The sequence below is a fragment of the Vulpes lagopus genome, chromosome 5 (genome assembly GCF_018345385.1).
Source record: "Vulpes lagopus strain Blue_001 chromosome 5, ASM1834538v1, whole genome shotgun sequence".
Lineage (NCBI taxonomy): Eukaryota > Metazoa > Chordata > Mammalia > Carnivora > Canidae > Vulpes > Vulpes lagopus.
In genome coordinates this window covers 126,784,291-126,805,295 of record NC_054828.1, presented here as the reverse complement: position 1 = coordinate 126,805,295, position 21,005 = coordinate 126,784,291, and the positions used below count along the sequence as shown (strand labels likewise).

At 41.2% G+C, this 21,005-nt stretch overlaps 1 protein-coding gene across 3 annotated transcripts in view; it reads left to right on the top strand.

The window, feature by feature from the left end:
• Positions 1-560: 560 nt before the first annotated feature.
• GRHL1 (grainyhead like transcription factor 1) overlaps positions 561-21,005 on the top strand; it is a 51,519-nt gene continuing 31,074 nt past the window's right edge. For 2 of the 3 annotated variants that reach the window (XR_005987690.1, XM_041754185.1), the window contains exons 1-8: positions 561-718; positions 4,063-4,249; positions 6,979-7,049; positions 9,279-9,669; positions 10,652-10,755; positions 12,178-12,334; positions 12,527-12,638; positions 13,641-13,735. Coding sequence is in view for 2 of the 3 variants with exons in the window: in XM_041754185.1 (XP_041610119.1) it covers positions 699-718; positions 4,063-4,249; positions 6,979-7,049; positions 9,279-9,669; positions 10,652-10,755; positions 12,178-12,334; positions 12,527-12,638; positions 13,641-13,735 (1,137 nt within the window). In the remaining variant the exon portion in view is untranslated. The remainder of the gene's footprint in view (positions 719-4,062; positions 4,250-6,978; positions 7,050-9,278; positions 9,670-10,651; positions 10,756-12,177; positions 12,335-12,526; positions 12,639-13,640; positions 13,736-21,005) is intronic. The other variant, XM_041754186.1, reaches the window with a different exon arrangement.

Genomic DNA, 21,005 nt, shown 5'->3' with positions numbered 1-21,005 from the left:
TCCAGCCCGACAGCTGCGGGGCGCTCGGCGAGGACCCGGACGTCTGAGCTTCCGCAGGTAAAAGCCTCGTAAATAAGTGGGCGCGGACGGAGGGGGGACGGCGGGCGGGGGCTCCGTGGCCGCAGCGGGCAGGGCTCCGGTGGGCTGGCGGAGGAAGGACCCCCGCCCCCGCCCCCCGCACGCACACACTCACACACCCAGGCCGGAGGAGGCGGCGCCAAGGCACGGCCAGTCCCTCGGGCGAGCCGCCAAGGGCCGCGACTGCAGCGCCGGGCAGTGGGCGGGCGGCGGGGCGGGAGGAGCGCGCCGGGGGCCGCGCGGCCACGCCAGGCCCGGCGGGAGGCAGGCCAGGAGCGCCGGGCGCGCCGCACCGACGCGGCCACGCGGAGCGGCGGGCCCCGCCCCCGCGCCCCCCGCGCCGGCCAATCAGGCGGCGCCGCCGGCCGCCCAGCCACGAGGCCCCGCCCCGGGCCGGCGCGCCGCCAGCCAATGGGCGGTCGAGCCCGGGCGTCCAGAGCGCGCAGCCCGCGCCGAGCCGGCTCAGAGCGAGAAAAGCGAACCCAACCCGTCGGGGCCGCCGCTCCGGACCTGCCGCCGCCGCCGCCGCCGCCGCCGCCGCCGCCTCCTCCCCCCGGATCGGGTGTACTGTCCCAACCCGAAAGTCCAGTTCTGCGGCCCGGCAGCGGCGAGCAAGCGCGATGACACAGGAGTACGACAAGTGAGTGAGGCGGCGGCGCGCGGGTCCGGCCAGGCGGCTTCAGGCCGCCGCGGCGCGCAGGGCCGGCCGCACCTGCCGCGAGGCCCGGCGGGCGGGGGGCGGGGGGCGGGGGTGGGAGGCGAGCCCGGGCGGGGGGCGGGGGGCGGGGGGCGGGGGGGGTCGCGGAGCAGGCCAGGTGGAGGGGGCGCGCAGCAGGCCGCGCGTGTGGGGGCGCGCGTCTCGCCGTCCACTTTCTTCCCCGCAGCGGCCTCGGCGCTCGGCACCCCCCCCCCGCGCCTTTGTTCCCCCGAAGCCCCTGGGGGACCCTTGTGTTGGAGACTGGACTCCGGAGGGGCGACCTCTCTCCTCAGCCCCCTCCGCCTCAGCGGCCTTGGGGGGGGCCTCCCCGCGGGCGCGCCCCCCGTCTGCGCCCTGCTGCTGGCCGGGGTGTGGGGAGGGAGACACGGGGCGCCCGCGGGCTGCGGCGGTGACGTGTGGGCGTCCCGCTGCCCCCCCCCCCCGCCCCCGTCAGGGTCCCCTTTGCTCAGGGGGTCGCGGCCAGCTCTTTGGGACCGGCTCCCCGGCTCGGGAGGTAGACGACGTCTCGGGTGATCGATCCCTTGTCCGTGTCCTTCCGTCCGCCTGCTAGAACTTCCAAAAGGAGAAATTGAGGGAAAAGTTGAAGTGCTCTGATGTCCTGGCATCATCCCCCCCCCCCCCCCCCCGCGCTGGCTGTGTGAGTGAGAAAATTGTTGTAGGAGTTACCTTGCCACTTGCATCATTGATGGTAATTACAGATTACTGTAATTAAAAATCCTCAGAAAATATCAAGAGGGTGAAATCTTGGAAATCGCCGTGATAAACAGAACGTACTGTACTAATACGTCTTTCGGAGTTTGTGGTTAAAGAAATATTTTTGACAAATGCGAGGTGGTCATGTAAAGATGGTCACATCAAAGGGACCCTGGGGGAGGCATATTTCTGCCTTTCCTTAGCCACTTTTCTGCAAATGTAAAATTGTTCCGAGTTTAAAGCATGAATTAAGGAAAGGAAAAAGTAACTTGCGCACCAAACCAATCCGTATACTCCAGTAAATCCAGACCAGAGGTATTCCTTCTAGTTTTAGAATTATTAATTAAGCGTGCTCTTTATTTCTTTTTTCTTTTTTCTTTTTTCTTTCTTTTCTTTTTTTTCGTGCTCTTTTTTCTGATTTGGGAGGTTAGGTACCGTATGGGACGCCGTAAGTGGATTAGATCTCGTGTTGTAGAATGTGCAGTTAAATCATGACTTGAAATACATTTCAGAAGTTTTTTGAGAGATCGTTGGTGGAGGGAGTTTAAGACTTAGGAGAGGTAGTGATGGGCCTTTAGGGACTAGCAACTGCCTGACTGTCATATGAGGAAGTAGACTAAGGCTCCTGGTTACTGTTTATTTCTTGACTTATGGTTTAGATAAGGCAAATTTCCAAAGCTAAAATTTTGGCCTTAGGCATGCTTTGAAAATGTAAGACACCTCCAGGGTGATCACAAACAAAAACCATTTGCAGAAAATATTTTCTGTTGCCTGTACAAATTTGGGATGGGGGTAGGAGAGAGAGGGAAGCTGAAAAACTAGCATTACGGGAATCGAATGAGCCAAGTGCTGTCATAATCTTCTGGAAGTAGCTATTACACTATTAATAATAGCTTAGCAGTACACCAGTAAATCACCTCAAGATACCACTGATTCAGTGGCTCTTACTTACACACTGCTCCTAAAGGTGTAGGGAATGCCCCTTGTGTGTGTGTGTGTGTGTGTGTGTGTGTGTGTGTGTGTGTTTATTTATTGTGAAATTGAGATTAATACACGCAGTCTTCATTTTTAAATAAACTGCTTCATTGTTTTTTTCATTCGTTTGTTTTGTGTTAGAATGATATACCCCCTCAAGAGTGCTTGCTTTTCCTACTAAATGTAATTAGTATTTGGATTTTATGCCTTGGAGTTTATGCTGAGACATGAGTTTAAAACATTGACTTTGAAATAAAACCTAATTTTGAGGATAAAGTAAGTTGTGGGTCCGTGTTCCCACCCCATTTCAAAGATGTTCTCCTTTTTGAAAATCTGTATCTGTTTTTTAAAGGGCCTGAGTGACTGCCAAACCCTAACCTTTGTTGATTACTTGAACAGATAATCAATCTTTCTACATTCACTTTTAGAGTAGGTAGGTCACCTTTAGGCCATTTGCATATTTCATTTGTGTGTTGCAATGAGAGCTGATCCTTAAATTTACTTGTTAGGATAGTGATAATTCAGAGTAGGTTTGGACATTAACAATTTTTTTTCCCTTAAAAAAAAAAAAACTTTCATTTTGCTGGAGTTCATGTTCCACTTTTTTTTCTTATTGACTTATTAAATAATACCAACTGAACAGTTGTTGAGACTGTTTACATTTCAAGTTTTGGGAATCAGTAATGTTTGTTTTAATCCTTAAAATTAAATCTTCTGTAAGACTTGACTAAGATCTCCGTTGATTTTCTGGATTTTCCCCACCAGACTACAGTGTTAAAATGAAACTGTTCTTACCCAGTATGAAAATCTGGTAAAGATTTTTAAAAACAGATTTCCCACCTATTTTCTTAAAAAGCTCTTTTTGTTCAGTGGCTTTATTTATTGTTGTAGATTCTTAAGTGTTTATCTCTGAGATAAACAGTTAACTCCCATGCCAGAAAATTATGCCTCCTTATTGATTTACAGTCCCCTTTGGCCACATTCCATCTCAATCTGCTGGTAATCAGTAGAATATTCTAACTTTCTCATATACCCCCGAGGATTAAACGAAATAGCTCTTTTTCTTTCCGCCCCCTCCTCCTCTCTCCCTGGTTTGTGGGTAGGAAAGTTTTTAAGGCATGGTATCAACAGAAGGAAGAGGGAAGTAACATGTAGCAGCATGATGACTGAATCGTGTATACTCTCTTTAAGAGGGTACAGTCCTGTCTGCAGATGTCTGAGGAGAATGAATGTTCTGTTTTGCCTTACTTTGTCCTTGTGTTTGTTTACTTAAATGTTTGAATAGCCTGGCATTTTCTTGGAGTGTTTTTTGTTTTGTTTTGTTTTTGCCAAATAGTATATCCTGGGTCACATATATAGGTTGACTTCAGGCTCCCTGGCTGCCTCAATACCATATATCTTACTGGGGACCTGTTGGCATGCATTCAAGTGGGTTGTCTACTGGTCTTGTCTTCATTTACTTTGCTGGGGTGGGTCACTGGGCTGTTTTATTGAAATATCAAAGAATTGGTTGTTTCGGTCTTTAAAAATTAGCTTATGGTGCCTTGTGGTAAAAAGTATGAGATATATGTGTATATATGTTTTTAATTTCTCTGAAGCAAACGGCCAGTGTTGGTTCTTCAGAATGAAGCACTTTATCCACAGCGGCGCTCCTATACGAGTGAGGATGAAGCCTGGAAATCTTTCCTGGAAAACCCTCTCACTGCAGCAACCAAAGCGATGATGAGCATCAATGGAGATGAAGACAGTGCAGCTGCACTGGGCTTGCTCTATGACTATTACAAGGTAGACGTGCCTCCTCTTTTAAAAACCTAACGACAGTCCAAGATGCACTTGATTCAACAGCATGTAAAACAGTAATTTGCTGGTAGAATGTAATGCAAGTTGTTTCTCTAGTGACTATAAATAGTTTAATGAGTGCTTTGACTTACTGTGGTTCAAAGCTGAAAATCTACAATCATAGAATCAAAGGGTTGTTTTTAAAATGGGTGAAGTAGCCAGCTGTTCTAGCTCAATCTGAAAGGTGAAGCTATCATAAAAGAAGATGGTAGATGTGTCGTATTGGGATTGAACGTTTTACTAAAGGTGCTTCTCGGTGCCCCGAAGAGTAGAGAGTGGTTCATTTACCTGTGCTCCAACCTTTATGTGGAATGATTTCCTTTTCTTTACATGATATTACAGAGCCTTTTGATTTGATTGTAGGATTTGTGAAGTAAAAAAAGCTATTTTCTAGTCTTGGAGTTTCTAGTTCTAAGAGAGGGATGTGTTTTGTTGCCTTTTCTATAGATGAGTCTTGAGTAATCTGTTCTCTGCCTGGAGTTTTATGTGATGTTCCTGTCTGGAGATCTGTATCCTCATCATCGTCCTCATAATACTAGCTACCACTTACTGATTATTTGTATCACACTAGACATGTTATCAGCATACATGTTATTTCTGATTTCCAGAAAGCCTGCAAAATATGTGGTATGATCCCTGCTTTGCAGATGGGGAAAAAAAAATTAAGTTCTCAAGTCACACAACTAGTATGTGTTACATCCAGGATTTCAGGCCTGGTCTGGATTGTGCCAAAGTCATCCTCTTCAGCTGCCATGCTGTCTCCTATGGAACGTATTTTGCTTGATTTATTCTTTGGCATTCTTCTTTCTGCCCAATAATAGTATGTGGTGATGGCTATATATCACAGCTTATTTTTTGCCATATTTTTGTTTTTAAAACTCCCAGATTTAGAGAAAACTTAAATTTAATTGGATGATTAACTCCCAGATACTTTCACCTAGATTCACCAGTTGCTTGCCTTTTGTTACATTCTGGCACTATATTCCTTCCTGAATATAAGAACTGCAGAGGGAAAAACGCAAAGAAGATAGCTTAATTATGATTACCGAATTAGGGTGGGACCTAAACAAAATATTTAATTATTTTCTGATATGAGGCCATGTATCCAGCTTGTTGTGTTTGAGAGACTGAGGTAAGTTTTGTCTTGGTTTTTAATTTGAATGTGAAGGGAAACTTGTGTAGTAACTAATGATACTATAAGAAATCTTTGCCTGGGAAGTAGAGCCAAAGAATTCCTTTGAAGTAGAACTTATGAGATACCTGTTCTTCATATGGCTTGTTTTATTGACTCAATCAGTGTAAAAATCATAAGTTTCTAAGTATTAATTATGAAATTTGAAGTTACATAATTTTAACTAAACTTTTGAAAATGAGAGAAGACCAACAAGTTTAGTGACAAAGACTGATGTAATGATTGCTGGGGTTGTAGGTGTATGTGCTTTAAATAAAGGATCCTAAAAGTATTTTATAGGGGATCCCTGGGTGGCTCAGCGGTTTGGTGCCTGCCTTTGGTCCAGGGCGCAGTCCTGGAGTCCCGGGATCGAGTTCCGCGTCAGGCTCCATGCATGGAGCCTGCTTCTCCCTCTTCCTGTGTCTCTGCCTCTCTCTCTTTCTCTATGTCTATCATGAATAAATAAATAAAATCTTAAAAAAATATTTTATACATCATGTCTGTCCATTAAGGTAAACAATCTTAGTACTAATATGTCAGGCTTCCTGTGATAGGTGTAGTGATATTTTCTTTTTTAAATGAACTGATTTGTTTCAGTTCTTTGGATATAAGCATTTCTGTTGTTTTTGTATAATAATTGAGTAGCCTCCATGCCCAGTGTGAAGCTTGACCTGGGGCTTGAACTCATGACCCTGAGATGAAGACCTAAGCTGAGCTGAAGAGTCAGACACCTAATTGAGCCACCCAGTCACCCCTACATAATAGCTTTGATAAAGCTTTAAAAGCACATTAACTCACAAAACAATTTATTTTGTGTTTAAAGGTAATTATATTCATACATTCACAATGAAAACAGTTTCAAACACTTAGCAGTTTTGGGGTACATGTTTGGAGTTAGTCTCAGGTGGGTTGATGTCTACATTACGCCTGTAAGGTTAGCCTTTCACTTCCTGTGTAAAGAGCAGAATCAAAAACAGAACAAACTGAGTTCGATTTGTCCTTTGGGTACCAGGCTGTGTGAATCCCAGAGTATCTGAAGAAATTTGTCATTTGAAGCCAGCACTTGTATCTTGGAAATGAACTGTTGGTATAGCTGATCCTTTTGATTGTGCATTTGATCTGAAAGGAAGGAGTGAGAACACTGAGAGTCCAGTTGTATTTTCAGTAACTTCTTTATTCTGTTGTGTGGATAAATGGGTAAAACCAAGCCAGAGGTATGTCTTTTACGAGATGAAACCCAAACTCAATGACAAAGTAAATTTGTGATGCCCTAAGTTTATCTGGCAACTAAAGAATTGTCAGTTTTTACATATTAATCTGGTGACCAGATTTGTAAGCTCTTGAGGACAGACACTGTTCTTATTCATTGTGTATCCCTGCAGCCTGGCATTTGGTAGGCAATCAAGTAGACATATGAATGGTTGAACTAACTGAAAATTAAGAGGCTGTATTTATACTCCACTAAGTGAGAACTAAATTGTTGTTATGTTTGTTAATATCTAAGGTGCCAAGAGAGAGGAGGTCTTCAACAGCAAAGCCAGATGTTGAGCACCCAGAACCAGACCACAGCAAAAGGTAATGTCTGATAGAGAGCATAGAATAGTACTGTATTTTCACAGAGTCCTATGAAAATAAAGCAGGAGTTAAATGAAAAAGCTCTAGTGGAAGAGTTAGGTGATAATTATGATTCTGTTGCTCTGAGAAGTTGCCAGTGTCTTTAGATCCTTTCTGCAAAACAAAGCATTAACTTTCTTTTTCTGTGGAGGAATGTTTTTAGTAATAATGTAAGTGAACTGTTCCCTTATTTGTCTTTGAGTTTCTCTTAAGAAGGGTGTGGCTTAAGGCAAAGGTGGGGGTCCTTTAAAACAAATTAAGTACCAATGATGTTGAATAATGGTCTAAGTAAAACTTGACGAGACAGCAGTATTCCATACTTCTGTTGAAGTTATTTTAGGTTAAAACTTTCAGAACATTAAGGCTTGACTTTATAGCCATGAAAAAAGAAAATTAAACATACGTTTTAAATTTCCCTGTGTTCTATTAGTAATAGAAGAGTAGAATTTATTTATCTATTTCTTTATTTAGAGAGTTCAAGAACGGAGGGACAGAGGGCGAGAGAGAATCTTTTTTAGATTTCATTTATTCATGAAAGACACAGAGAGAGAGAGGCAGAGACAGAGGCAGAGGGAGAAGCAGGCTCCATGCAGGAAGCCCAACATGGGACTCGATCCTGGGTTTCCAGGATCAGGCTCCGGGCTAAAGGCAGCGTTAAACCGCTGGGCCACCGGGGCTGCTTGAGAGAGGGAATCTTCAGCAGACTCCATGCCTAGCTCAGAGCCCGGTATGGGGCTCGATCTCCCGACCCTGATATCATGACCTGAGATGAAATCAAGAGTCAAACGGGTCACTCACTAAGCTTTCTAGGCACCCCAAGAGTAAAATATTTTTAAAGAAAGAGTGATCACTCATAATCCCACTATCTGAACCATTTATTTATTTACTATTTGGGTATTGGTGCACATTTTATGTGGTTGTGGTTGTATTCACAGATAACATTTGTTAGTGTTCTTCTACTTAATCCCTTCCATAAGTGTTTTCCATGTTGCTGTTTTAATCTTCATAATTACCCTTTAGAGAAGGGCTTACAGGCTTTTATTATGTTACTTTTTATTATGGGCATTTTCAAACAACAGAAGTAAAGAAATATAAGCCTGTGTGTATCATTATTAGCTTCAACAGTTACTAACATAATTCCTCCTGTTTGATCTACTCTTCCCTCTTTTCCAACTTTTAAATTAATGATTAGTTTATTTTGCTATAGTTTGAAGCAAAACTTAGTTATCCTAACATTAAAGCTGTGATTTTTTTCTACTACAGAGCCTCAACAAACAACTTTCTAGAAAGCTTTTTCCTCTATTTCTTTCATAAATTCTCAGGTTTGAACATTTCATTGATCGAAATGTACAAAACTGCCAAGTTGCTTTCTTCCTTAAAGGTATCAGCCTATATTGTTTGAGGGGGCTTTGAAAATTCATTAATTTTATTGTGGACTAGAAATCATCTTCTGTTGTCTAGGATATTTAAACCAAAAATAATTGTATGCAAATATATCTACCTGTACAGTGTAAACATTGGTATTTTTTTTTTCTTTAGTGGTAGAGAAAGCCCAATAGGCATAGATACTAGGAAAAGTGGTGGCCAAGTGATAATAGTTCATACTTCCTGAACTCTTGTGTGCCAGGCATTATTATTCATATTTCAGTGTATCATCTCATTTCATCCTCATCACCACCTTGTGAGGATAGATATGTTTATTACCCCCATTTTATAGATGAATATGTGTACTTACGAAGAGATAAAATAGCTCACCAAGTGTCACAGAATTTGAACCAAGGTGGAAGCTTGAAGCTCCAGCCAGTTACATTTGTAGCTTCAGGCTTCTAGTGAAATATGACCATTGTATTAGGATTATTGAAAATAAAGTGTAGTAGAGGAGAGCTCTGAGTTCTCTATACTTCAATGAAATTTTGCCTGACACTTTTGGATTTTATGACTGATAACCACAAAGTCTTTCTTTTTCTTGCTCTCGTAATGGGTTGTCATTGCCATTTTCTATTTATTTGGTTTCTTCCAAGTGTATTATTATTATTATTATTATTATTATTAATTATTATTATTACTGTTGCACAGGACCCAATGGCCCATTGCCGTTAGGAAAATAAAAATTGTTAAAGAACTGTATGTGTGGGGAAGTAGTGAGTTTCATTGAGTTTGAAAACACAGTTTTCTTTTCTTTTCTTAAAGAAACAGCATACCGAATGTGACCGAGCAGTCCCTCATTTCTGCTGGAGAAAACAGAGTGCAAGTACTGAAAAATGTGCCATTTAACATTGTCCTTCCCCATGGCAACCAACTGGGCATTGATAAGAGAGGCCATCTAACAGCTCCTGATACTACAGTCACTGTCTCCATAGCAACAATGCCTACTCACTCCATCAAGACAGAAACCCAGCCCCATGGTTTTGCTGTGGGAATCTCTCCAGCAGTGTATCATCCTGAGCCCACTGAGCGGGTGGTGGTTTTCGACCGGAATCTTAATGCTGACCAGTTCAGCTCTGGTGCTCAACCCCCAAATGCTCAAAGGCGAACTCCAGACTCTACCTTCTCAGAGACCTTCAAGGAAGGCGTTCAGGAGGTACAGGAAATGCAAGCATCTTCCTAAGACTTTTGTGTGTTTGTATAAGTATTGGGTTCCACCTCTTCCTTGTTATGTAAGCTTGAAACTCAGCCTGAAATGAATGGATTAGGAACAAAAGATTTTTTTCTTTCCTTTTTTTTTTTTTTTTAAACGAGAAAAGGCCCATGGGTATAATTTGTAAACTAAACCTACAAAACCAGAAATTATTATCAAGGGCACATGGCTAATCTTACCAGCATTTGAGTTAACAATTATGATTTCAGCTAAGTGATTTGTTGGAAAAAGAGAACCCCATACATAATCTTCCATCAACAACAGATATCTCCACATAAGTCTGTTTTCAGCTTTTGTCCTAGACCAAAACAAGATCCCTGTAATTGGTCTCAATATAAAATGACTTCTTATGTATTTGTTTGGTCTCTCTTGGTTGGTAGTATAGTCAGGGAAGCAGTAGGTCTTGATGATAAATGCGTTGTGTAAAATTTACAGATTAACTCTAAATGCTTTGGGGGTTTTGTGGTGATGAAAAAAGTTAGGGAGTGAAGAAGCTATATTTAATGTCTCATGGGGGAAAGGAACATCCGTCTGGCTTATGGAGTTAGGAATAGAATAGCCTTTTCTGAAAGAATGCACCAGTCCATCATCGGTGGTGCAGACCTGATACTGTACCTTCACTTGGTGTGATGATCCCTGTAATCGCAAGATTTCGGTTGCAGATTCTAGAGTTTGAACAGAATTGAGATGTGTGGGGAAGTTGGGAAAAGGGGAGTAAGACAGCACTCTGAGGGAGTGCCTGCATAGATTGTCCTCATCTAATCGAGTGGCATATAAAAACAGATACTTTTCTTTCAGAATTTTTTTGTAGAGTTAAAATTCTTATTAAAATGAATATTGAATGAGTAGTGGGTTGCTGTAAGCCACATACTTCTGTGCTGTACCACATATTGGTCTTTAGTAAGCCTGATAACCAGTTAAATAGTTGTGGCTTATTACGTTGATATTTCAGGTTTTCTTCCCTTCGGATCTCAGTCTCCGGATGCCTGGCATGAATTCAGAGGACTATGTTTTTGACAGTGTTTCTGGGTAATAGTTGTCTTTTAATTTGATTTTTAACTTTCAGCTTTTATGACTTTTTTGTTAATTTGATACTGGAAAATCAGAGGTGGCTTTGGTGGTATTAGCTTTGCTAGAGGACATTTGCTTTAGTGCATTTAATTTTGAACTCTGTACTGTGTTTCATGTTTCCTTAATTCCTGGTGTTGGTGCTTTTTCTTTCCTTCAGTTTCTTTATGTGATGGTAGTAGAATGGAGTCTAAAAGAAGAGATGAGGCGATTAAATTAGATCTCTGAGCTCCCTTCTGTTTCCTAAAGCATATAATTCTGTGAGAATTTAGGAATAACATCAAGTGGATAAAGGCTTTTATTTATTAGCCTCACTCATGGTAAAATAAACGAAGTCAGCTTTTTTCTGACCTGAAAGCCTCTTCTTTTAAAACCTCACAAAATTGTACCTCTCACTGGGAATATGAATATCTTCCAAGTTAATTATGAAAATGTACAAACACCTTCAATTGTTTTTTAAAAGCATTTACGATTTCATTTTATAATTTTGTTTTATGCATTTTTTGTATGTTATATCTTGAAGTAAAAACAGTTGATTTCTAAAAGTCTAGGATTTTATGGAAATTATACTTCCTTAAAGATCTACCTCAAGGTGTAGGAGTCACAAACTCAGATGCCTGTAGGATCTAAGATAGGGGTCAGTAAACTTTTTCTGTAAAGGATCAGCTAATACATATTTAAGCTTTGTGGGCCTTAGAGCCTCTGTTGCAACTGCACATCTCTGCCACTGCATTACAAAAGTAGCTGTAGATAGTACGTAAATAAAGGGTATGTTTGTATTCCAATAAAACTTTATTTATAAGAATAGGTGTAATTTTCGATCCCTGATCTAGGAAGGTTATTAAACAACTTGAAGGAGATACATGCATGTCACTTTAAGGTGATACTAACTGTAGAGAACTGTGCAGTGCTCATCCAAAAACATTTAAATTACAAGCAAAAACAATAAAATAGTGCTGTGCAGACCAAATCGAATTTAATCAGAGGACTACCAGCCACCTGTTTGCAACCTTTGCTGGGTAAATACCAAATTGGCAGTAGTATCTTGTGAGATTGCCTTCCAAAGTCCTTTTTGGCTACTTTACTATCTTTAATATCCTTAGCTTCCAAACTTTGAATTTTTGACTTTATTACTTCATAGAATTTCTAGTTGGCATTTTGTAGCCTCGCAAATGAGAGTTGAGAATATCTGCATTGCTTAAGGTTATATTTATGGTGTAAGAAGTAGCGAATGCTATTTATAATACGACAGTCAGTTGTATGTTTCCTGATAGTTGGCTATTTGCATACATCCACATAGAAGCATTTCAAGATTGAGCTAAAGCATAAAGAAAGTTTCCAAAAGAGTGGATTAGAGAGCTGTGACTCTTTTTTGTTCTTTAGGAACAACTTCGAATATACCCTAGAAGCCTCAAAATCACTTCGACAGAAACCAGGAGATAGCACCATGACATACCTGAACAAAGGCCAGTTTTATCCTGTCACTCTGAAAGAGGTGAACAGCAGTGAGGGGATCCACCGGCCCATCAGCAAAGTCCGAGTAAGTTCTGTTCTTAGTTCTCTTCTCTGGGAAAGCTGATCAGAGCTTAATAGTCCCAGGTCTGAAGAAGATCTAAATGAAGATCCAAAATTGCAGTTTTTAGCCCTAACTGTAAAATATAACACTGAGTAAGATTGCCAAAAGAGACTCACCATTTAGTGTCTTTATGTGATAATGCATTTTCTTTCATAGAGTGTGATCATGGTGGTTTTTGCAGAAGACAAAAGCAGAGAAGATCAGTTAAGGCATTGGAAGTACTGGCACTCCCGGCAGCACACAGCTAAACAAAGATGCATTGATATAGGTAAGGAGCTGTGGGGCCAGCTTTTATTCCCAGAGGTGCACGCATCCAGTTTTCTCATTCCAATTATTTTTGGCAGTGATCAGCTTCCTGCCGAAAGCATTTGAATTTTTATGCCAGCTACTGATCTGTTCCAAACCCTGTTCTCGGCCTCCTGGAATCAGTGCTTTTAACATTACTTCCTTCATAAGGACGTATGGCACAGGCGGTGGCTCTCCAAATGACACTGGGACCAGAAGCTTTATAGCTTGCTCACATAAGAGTGTCCTGTTCTTTGGTCTGCAGAGTTTTTGAGGTGAAGAGTCTTCTTAAGAGATACCAGATTATCCGTAGATGATGGTAGAGTGGAGAAAACAACCTAAATAAACAAGTAAAAGCAAATACTGCTGGCATGCACTTACCTAACAATCTCTCATTTACATGTTGAACTGCACTGCTGGACTCTTCTGTCTTTATTTTTTTTTTTTTTTTTTTTTTTCTCTTCTGTCTTTAAAGAGACCCAGAGATGGATCTCTTGGGTTATAGCAACAGACCTGTGCAAATCCATATTTAATGAAGTGGCTTGATGAGAATGTCTGTTTTTGCCATGTGTATAATTTTTGTATAAAACCATTGTCTATATCACAAGATGGCCCTTAATCTTAGCATCTTTTGTAACATGATACTCTCTTTTCAGAAAACGTAAAAGAGCTGAGTTCTAATCTTGGTTCTCCAGGCTAGTTTTGTGACCTTGGGACAATTACTTAAACTTTTTAGTTCCAAGTATCTCAATTTTGACATAATGAGAAAAAATTAAATCTGTCTAAGCTTACCTCTATTTTAAATATCTTGTGATTCTTTTTCTTCATTTTGTGAACCCTAAAAAGGGTTAAAAATATCAACAAAATGTTAATTTAAGTTTTTCAGAGGCAATAATATGGGGAGTGGAATCTTACTTTGAACCGCTAGAATCTCACATTGGAACCAGAAATCATGATTTCTCTTTCTTTTTCATCGCTCATGTAGCTGACTATAAAGAGAGCTTCAATACCATCAGTAACATTGAGGAGATTGCGTATAATGCCATTTCCTTCACTTGGGACATTAATGATGAAGCAAAGGTAGGTAATGGAGTCCAGGGGCTCCTCCTCTGCTTCCAGCTTTTTGAAGGAAAGTGGGAGAAGCTTAATGATTTGACAACTGTTTTTTTTTTTTTTTTTATGGTTTTACATGTTTTTGTTCTTTTGCTAAGGAATAGGGAAAATAAGCTGGATAAGAAGATAGACTAGAGCCATTAAGTCATGAACTGCATGAAAATGAGACAAAGGGATCCCTGGGTGGCACAGCGGTTTGGTGCCTGCCTTTGGCCCAGGGCGCGATCCTGGAGACCCGGGATCGAATCCCACGTTGGGCTCCCGGTGCATGGAGCCTGCTTCTCCCTCTGCCTGTGTCTCTGCCTCTCTCTCTTTCTCTCTGTGTGACTATCATAAATAAATTTAAAAAAAAAAATTAAAAAAAAAAAAAAGAAAATGAGACAAGACTTTGGGAGAAGTAGTAGCTGTTGTCTCATTAGCTTTGTCCTTCTGAGTAAGCAGACCCAGATGGGTTCTCAACTTTCTCTCTTTTCATTATTTTACATTTTTTGAAAGTACAGCTTCTCCCAGATGTTATGAAGCTGTCCTTGTTCCCTCTCCTTCCTCCAAAAGGGACAGTTTTTGTCGACCTGCGTCAGCACATGTGTTGCAGTGTGTGAACCCACAGACTGGGGGGGAGCCTGCCACTTTGCACTGCTTGTTGGGGTGCCTGACACCTCATTCCCTGTGTTCCTTATTCTCATTGCAGAATGACGTTAATACCTGCCTCCTGTCTCCTGCGGGCACACTGTGTGGGTTGTGAAGCTGTTGGAGTTCTTCAGAAAGGCCCTTATATACAAGTTATTGATAGCTCTACTCTCCTACTGTTACTTTCACATACAGCTGGAGTACAGTTTTCTCTCTGAGGCTTTTCCTCATGAAGAATTGCCTCCAATTCACATGGTCATTTGGGTCATTCTATTCAGAGCTTTTGGTCCTTGTAAGAAAAATTAAGCATACTAAGTCATCTCTGCCCTTCCTACAGCATTCTTTCAGTATAATTCCTCTTTCACTGAATTATTAGAGCTTTGGTGTTTAGTGTTTTCTTTAGGTTAGTTTAAAAACTGGGAGCTCAGGGATCACCATTGAAACATATTAATTTGTGGGCAGTCCGGGTGGCGCAGATGGTTAGTACATGTTGCAGACATGCACTGTGCATTGCACTGCTCTACGTCAGGGACCAGGTGCAAAGGGAGGACCACCTTCCTGTCCTTCTCAGCCTTTTTATTTTTTCTTTTACTTACTCAACAGGAATTTTAGCAATGATGAAATAAGACAGCATTAGGTATTATTGCATAATTTGATTTTTTACTGCCTAGGGTTGCTTTTTTTTTTTTTTTTTTTTAAGATTTTATTTATTTATTCATGAGAGATACAGAGAGAGAGGCAGAGACACAAGCAGAGGGAGAAGCAGGCTCCATGCAGGGAGCCCGACGCAGGACTCGATCCCGGGACCCCAGGATCACGCCCCGGGCCAAAGGCAGGCTCTAAACCACTGAGCCACTCAGGCGTCCCTAGGGTTGCTTTTTAAAAAATCATATGACTGGATTCTTGAGAACCATGTTAACTTGGTGTTATAATTTAGAATTGCTTTCCTTTCTTTTTTTTTTTTTTTTTTAGAAACTGTTTATTTTCCGTCAACCTTATTTTGCTTTCCTTTCTTATTGGGGGCATCCTGTCTAAGGCAAAAGTGTGTCTTCAGTGGAGGATGTGGCGAGTCAGGTCTGCCAGTCTGTAAGGAAGTACAGGCAATTGCAGTTGCGCTGAGGTCTTCTTGCCAACCATCACCCCAATCCTATACGAGTATCCTCAGGTTGTATCCAGAGGCTGGTGCTTGATTAAACCCTGAATTCACTACAGAAGAGCTGTTAGGAGGAAAAGGAAACTTTTCATTTTACATAATTGTTGTTACAGTTATTTTGAAATTAAATATCATAGGACTCAGAACGCTTGGCCCTGTGCCCTCTGGGTGCTTCTGTTCTTAAAGCAAAATAGAGATGGACTTCCTGTTTGCCATTAGGGACTAATTGAGAAATTGTGGAGGAAGTGATTGGGAACATGTAAGTCCTGAGTCTACTTTTCTGTCCTATCTGTGACCTGAGCTTTAGTCCCTTAGTTCACTAGCTCAATTTTCTCCCCTTTATCACCCTAGGAAAATAAGAAGGCTGTGGTGGCCAACTCTCTTTCTCACTGGCATGTCATCAAGATTAATAAGCACTTGTCAGAGTGCCTGGAGATCTGGGCGGAAAGGCCCTGCATGTGGGCAGGGTGCTTTGTTTGTCTGATGTGTCACTCTTCAGGGTGGGAGTAATGAAAGCCCAGATGATGGGCCAGGATAATGGCTGCTTTTATTCTGAGGACCTTCGGCATATTGGTATTAAGGAGAGATATTGCTGGAGGTGTGTCTTAAGTAGCCTTAATAGCTACTTGTTCCTTGATGTAGGTAAATTCAGTTTTCATTTCGCCTTCCAGACCCCCAGCACTGACTTGGTTTTTTAAACCTTCGCCTGCTACCAGAAGGAGTTGGTGCCGTTTCTTAATGAGGCTGTTAACCTTTTGATGCTGCTATCAGGCATAGCTTCAAGCGTGTGGTGGAATTCAGTACCTAGATTCTCTGCTTGTCCTGGCCAAGTTGATGTTTTCTGTTTTTACACTTAAAGTAATTGGTGCCCCAGGGCAGCTAGAGTGAACAAGTGTACATGCAGAATCTTGTGTAGATTTTTTTTATTTTTAGTTCTTTTTCAAAAGTACCTACTTTCTTCGCCCACTTTCTTCTCATTTAGGATTCTTAATTCCTGTTCATTCTCCCCCATAAACATAAGGGTTTTTTATATATATGTGGTATTCCCTTTTCCCCCAGTATGCTTTAAAAAAAATCTCATATCCTCTTTTGGCCATGCCAGGATGAGTAAAACCAGAATTCTGGCCCATTGTTGACATCTGAATCTTCCTTTAGCTTCTGTATCTCTCTTTGGAGGTGACTATGTTTTGAGGACATAAGAGGTTGAATCTTGAATGCCATGGCCTATGTTCCAGTTTGGGAAGAACACTGCCCAAACTACACTTACCTCATGCTGTCCCTGTATATGCTCCCATCCATCAGTGTTATCATATACCTGTTATTACCATAGGAACTTGAAGGAGTTACAGAACTTGTGAAAAATCATGAGTTTTCAAAGTGGCAAGGAGGAGGAAGCTGCTTTGAAAGCAGAGATAGCTTAGGAACAGTCCCCTAGGTAGCCCTAACCTGTTTGAATTCATTTTCCTGTCTTCCACATGAAGTTAGATTTGTCTAAGTAGCCAGGTTTCTTTTAAAGAGGCAGAAATCTCTGGACAAATTAAAGTCCATCAGACTCTCAAAATCCCTTGTGGAATACCTTTATAATCAGATTTCTTTCCTTCCGATGTACATGTGAGATCAGCTGCTTGAGGTAATTTTGGCAGGGAGAAGCATCTACCTTTGAAACAGTAAAAGGTCGAACTCTGGTAAGGTGCTGAAGTTTAGAATTTGTGAGTTCTGAGGGCATTGGTCACATGGGAAAGAGGACTAGGAAGTGAGAAGGGTGCATGAGGAAGATAAGAGAAGGTACACACCTTCTTGGGCTATATAAAGATTCTGTCCAGAGTTCACTGTACACCTCCTGCATCGCAGGGATTCATGACGTCAGCAAATAGCTAGTGCCTGCCATGAGCAAGGCACTATGCTAAATCCAGGTTAATGACACCAGTGTTATAATTCAGGTGTATTGTAGGCTTAAATAGGTTTTTGTGGGAAAGCCTGAGATCCTAAATAGAACATCATGATTTCTAAGGGAAAGGGTGTTTATGCCACTTCACAGATGAGCTTCGGAGACACTAATAATTTTTAAATTGGGACCATCTATCCTATCCAGTTACAGTATTTCCAGAACTCAGTGGTTAATTCTGGATAGCCTGCACATCTTGGCCTTGAGTTTTATTTCTTGCTTGGGTTGTAAATGTAAGAGTTTACAATAGCATTGAGATTTGGTTAGTGATAGGAGGTAAGGGCCTCTCAAAGCCTGAAGATCTAAAATAAATAGAGAAAACAGAAGTTAGGGAGAGAGAATTAACTTCATTAACTTCCTTGAATGCTTGTTTTATGCTAGGCACTGTGCTGAGTTGTCTTACCTATGTTTGCACTTAATGAGGCAGTGCTTACCTTTTCAGTACCTAGAAAAAAAAAAAAGCACTTAGTCCCTTGGATGAGTACATGTTTGCTACTTGGTCATCACAGTGAGGCTGTCTGAAGAGGCAAGAATCTAGACCTTGAAATGGACAGAAAGTGCTTTTGACAAACCGGCACCTGGCTGGTTGTCAGTGAAGCATACGACTCATCTCGACTCATCTCGGGATTGTGAGTTCAAGCCCCAATGTTGAAGGGTAGAGATTACATTAAAAAATAACAAAATCTTTAAAAGTATAACAATTCTTATTAATAGAATAGCATTATGGCTTCACTGTTACAAATTTCTGTAGTAGAAGAGCGCTTTGCTAACAGGAAATAATTTATGTTGATTATTGGATAAGTGATGTTTGACTACAGAGAAATAGAAATTATAGTTGTACTGGAATCGAGTGAAAACTCGGCCAGCCAGCCAGTTCCACCCAGAGGAACACTAATAGGAAGGGATCTCTGTTGATGGAATAGAAACATACTGAGTTATAGTTACCTAGACAGTGTGGCAATAGGAAAACAGCTGTAGTTCAGAGCAGAGCTCAAGCTTTCTTTGATCATCTATATGTAGCTATGATCTCCATGAATATCAAGCAAATCTTTTATTTATTGTTAGAGATTTTTATTTAGAGCCACGCCATGTGCACATGTGTGTGAGGGGGAGAGAATCCCTCAAGCAGACTCTCTGCTGAGCAGAGAGCCCATGATCATGACCTGAACTGAAATCAAGAGTCAGACACTTAACTGACTGAGCCACCCAGGCACCCCAAATATAAAGCAAACCTTTTAAAGATGTAATGGACCCCAGGGATACAAAATATCTAACAGATTTTTTTCCCAAAATGACTTCTCAATTTTTACACCAGAAGGTGTTTTGTGTTTTGTGGTGCAGCTGCCCTTGACAAGTTTGATTTTTAAACTCCCCAGCAGAGAGATTACTGTCAGATGTGCATCAAGTTCCTGCAACATCAAGAAGAAGTTAGATGTGGAGTTTCATTTCGTTTCATTGTCTAGTGCATCCGTGGCTTAAGACAACCTGGCCTTTTACCTGCAGGGCTGTTAAGAGTCTTCGTTAGACCTTCAAAGGCAGCGCTCCTTTTCAGTCTGTGATTGGATTTTTTGCAGATGGACAGAACGACATCTTTTTCTTGGTGGCCTGATCTTAACCTGTGGGGGTTACAGAACCAATTTCTACACGTTTTGTCTCTTCTTAGTCAGTGAGAAGGGAAGGTAGGGGCAGTCAGAAATAAGATAAAACCAGAGCATTCCCATTCTCTAGAGGAAAAAGACCTATCAATGAGAGCACTTTGTGCTTTTACTTTTAATTAGATCGATCAACTCTTAAGAAGGAACGCGAGGCGTTCTGAGCCAAATGTTTTATGTGTCATGGAGAGGCTCATGTTACAAAAGGAAGAGGATTAAAATAGAATGCACAGCCTGACTGGGGTTCTGAACAGTTTTACCATGAGGGGCCTGTGTGTGGATGCAGCATTGGTATCTTTTCCTTTTGTCTTATCATCTCAGCAGAAAGTGGTGGAGTTCCTGCTGAGGGATTATTGAGGCTTGCAGAGTTCATTCTGTCAGAGGGGTGTAACCATTCTGGTAACTTGAACTTAAGACTTTTTGTAGGTGCTTGTGGGATGCGGGTTTATGAGTTTAATAACAGTTTGTTGTTTTGTCTAAGCATAATATCTGGAATTCATTGTGAGAGTAATTTTTAATTTGTTTGGACTGAGCATATTGCATGCATTTATAGGGATTCCATTCTAGTGAAGCATCAATTAAGTGCTCTATTAAAGTAAGGTGTTGCCATGTTTGGTTGCATTAAGTAGGGACAGGTTTGGTTTGTTTCACAACTTTAAATTTCCAGTGTGAATGGGAGGGAGGAGGGAGAGAAGTGAGTCAAGTATTTTACTTGCAATTGCGATTAAATGCACGCAGGTGATTTAAAACAAAAGCTTATACTCCCTGGCCTAAATAGAAGTCAGGAAGCATTGCTGCTTTAAAAACAAAGGATAAGAGACTTTTAATGTCTAGGCAGATACAAGGCTGACTCCACTGAGTGGAATTATCCCTGTGTTGGCTTAAGTAACCCAGGTGGTGGGGAGGGTGAGGAGGGGGAACACAGGGTGGTAGCTGAGCAGGCTTCTGAATTGTCCTACCTTTCTCCAGGAGTTTCCGTTCATGCAGTTTGAAGGTACATATTTATCAAAGTAAAAAATAAACTTTTTTGGTGCCAGAAACATAGTCACATTCCTTTATAGGAAATGAATAGTCTTTAGAGTTTTAGTTTGATCAGTTTTGGAAATGGCAAGAAGTTTTTCTTAATTGGAAATTGTGGAGAATGCCTTTAATTAGCTGGTACGGAGTAAATTTTTAGCAATTAGAAAGTTTATTTTGAAGAAACTGTTCTGGGTCTGATTGTAAGGAAGGTTTCTCTTTGAAACTTCTTATATTTCTTTTTGTTGGACTCTGGCTTGAAAGTATTTCACTAGTATACTCTAGCATCTAAGCAAGAGGTTCAGCCAGATGGAAAATAAAATGCACTGAATGCTGGTGGAAATTCAGAATCCGCAGGTAACAATAGCACACATTTATTGTAGCACATGCCTGAGGGTAAGAGCCTAGCGCATGATGTTTTTGATTGGATAAGGGAGACACTTGGCAGCTGAAGAAAGCTTTGGTTTGGTAGTGAAACCTGTATCTTGAGAAACAGGTTTGAGGCATCATGTCTGCTTAGCCACCATTTGTGCTGTCACCTATATTTCTCTCTCTCTCTCTTTCTTTCTTTCTTTCTTTTTTTCTTTTCTTTTCTTTTCTTTTCTTTTCTTTCTTTTCTTTTTCTTTCTTCTTCCTTCCTTCCTTCCCTTTCTTTCTTTCTTTTCTTTCTTTCCTTCTCTTTTCTTCTTTTTCTTTCTTTCTTTCTTTCTTTCTTTCTTTCTTTCTTTTCTTTCTTTCTTTCTTTCTTTCTTTCTTTCTTTCTTTTCTTCCTTCCTTCCTTCCTTTTCTTTCTTTTCTTTCTTTCTTTTTTTTTTGTCAAATTTTGCTCCTTTTACCATCCTG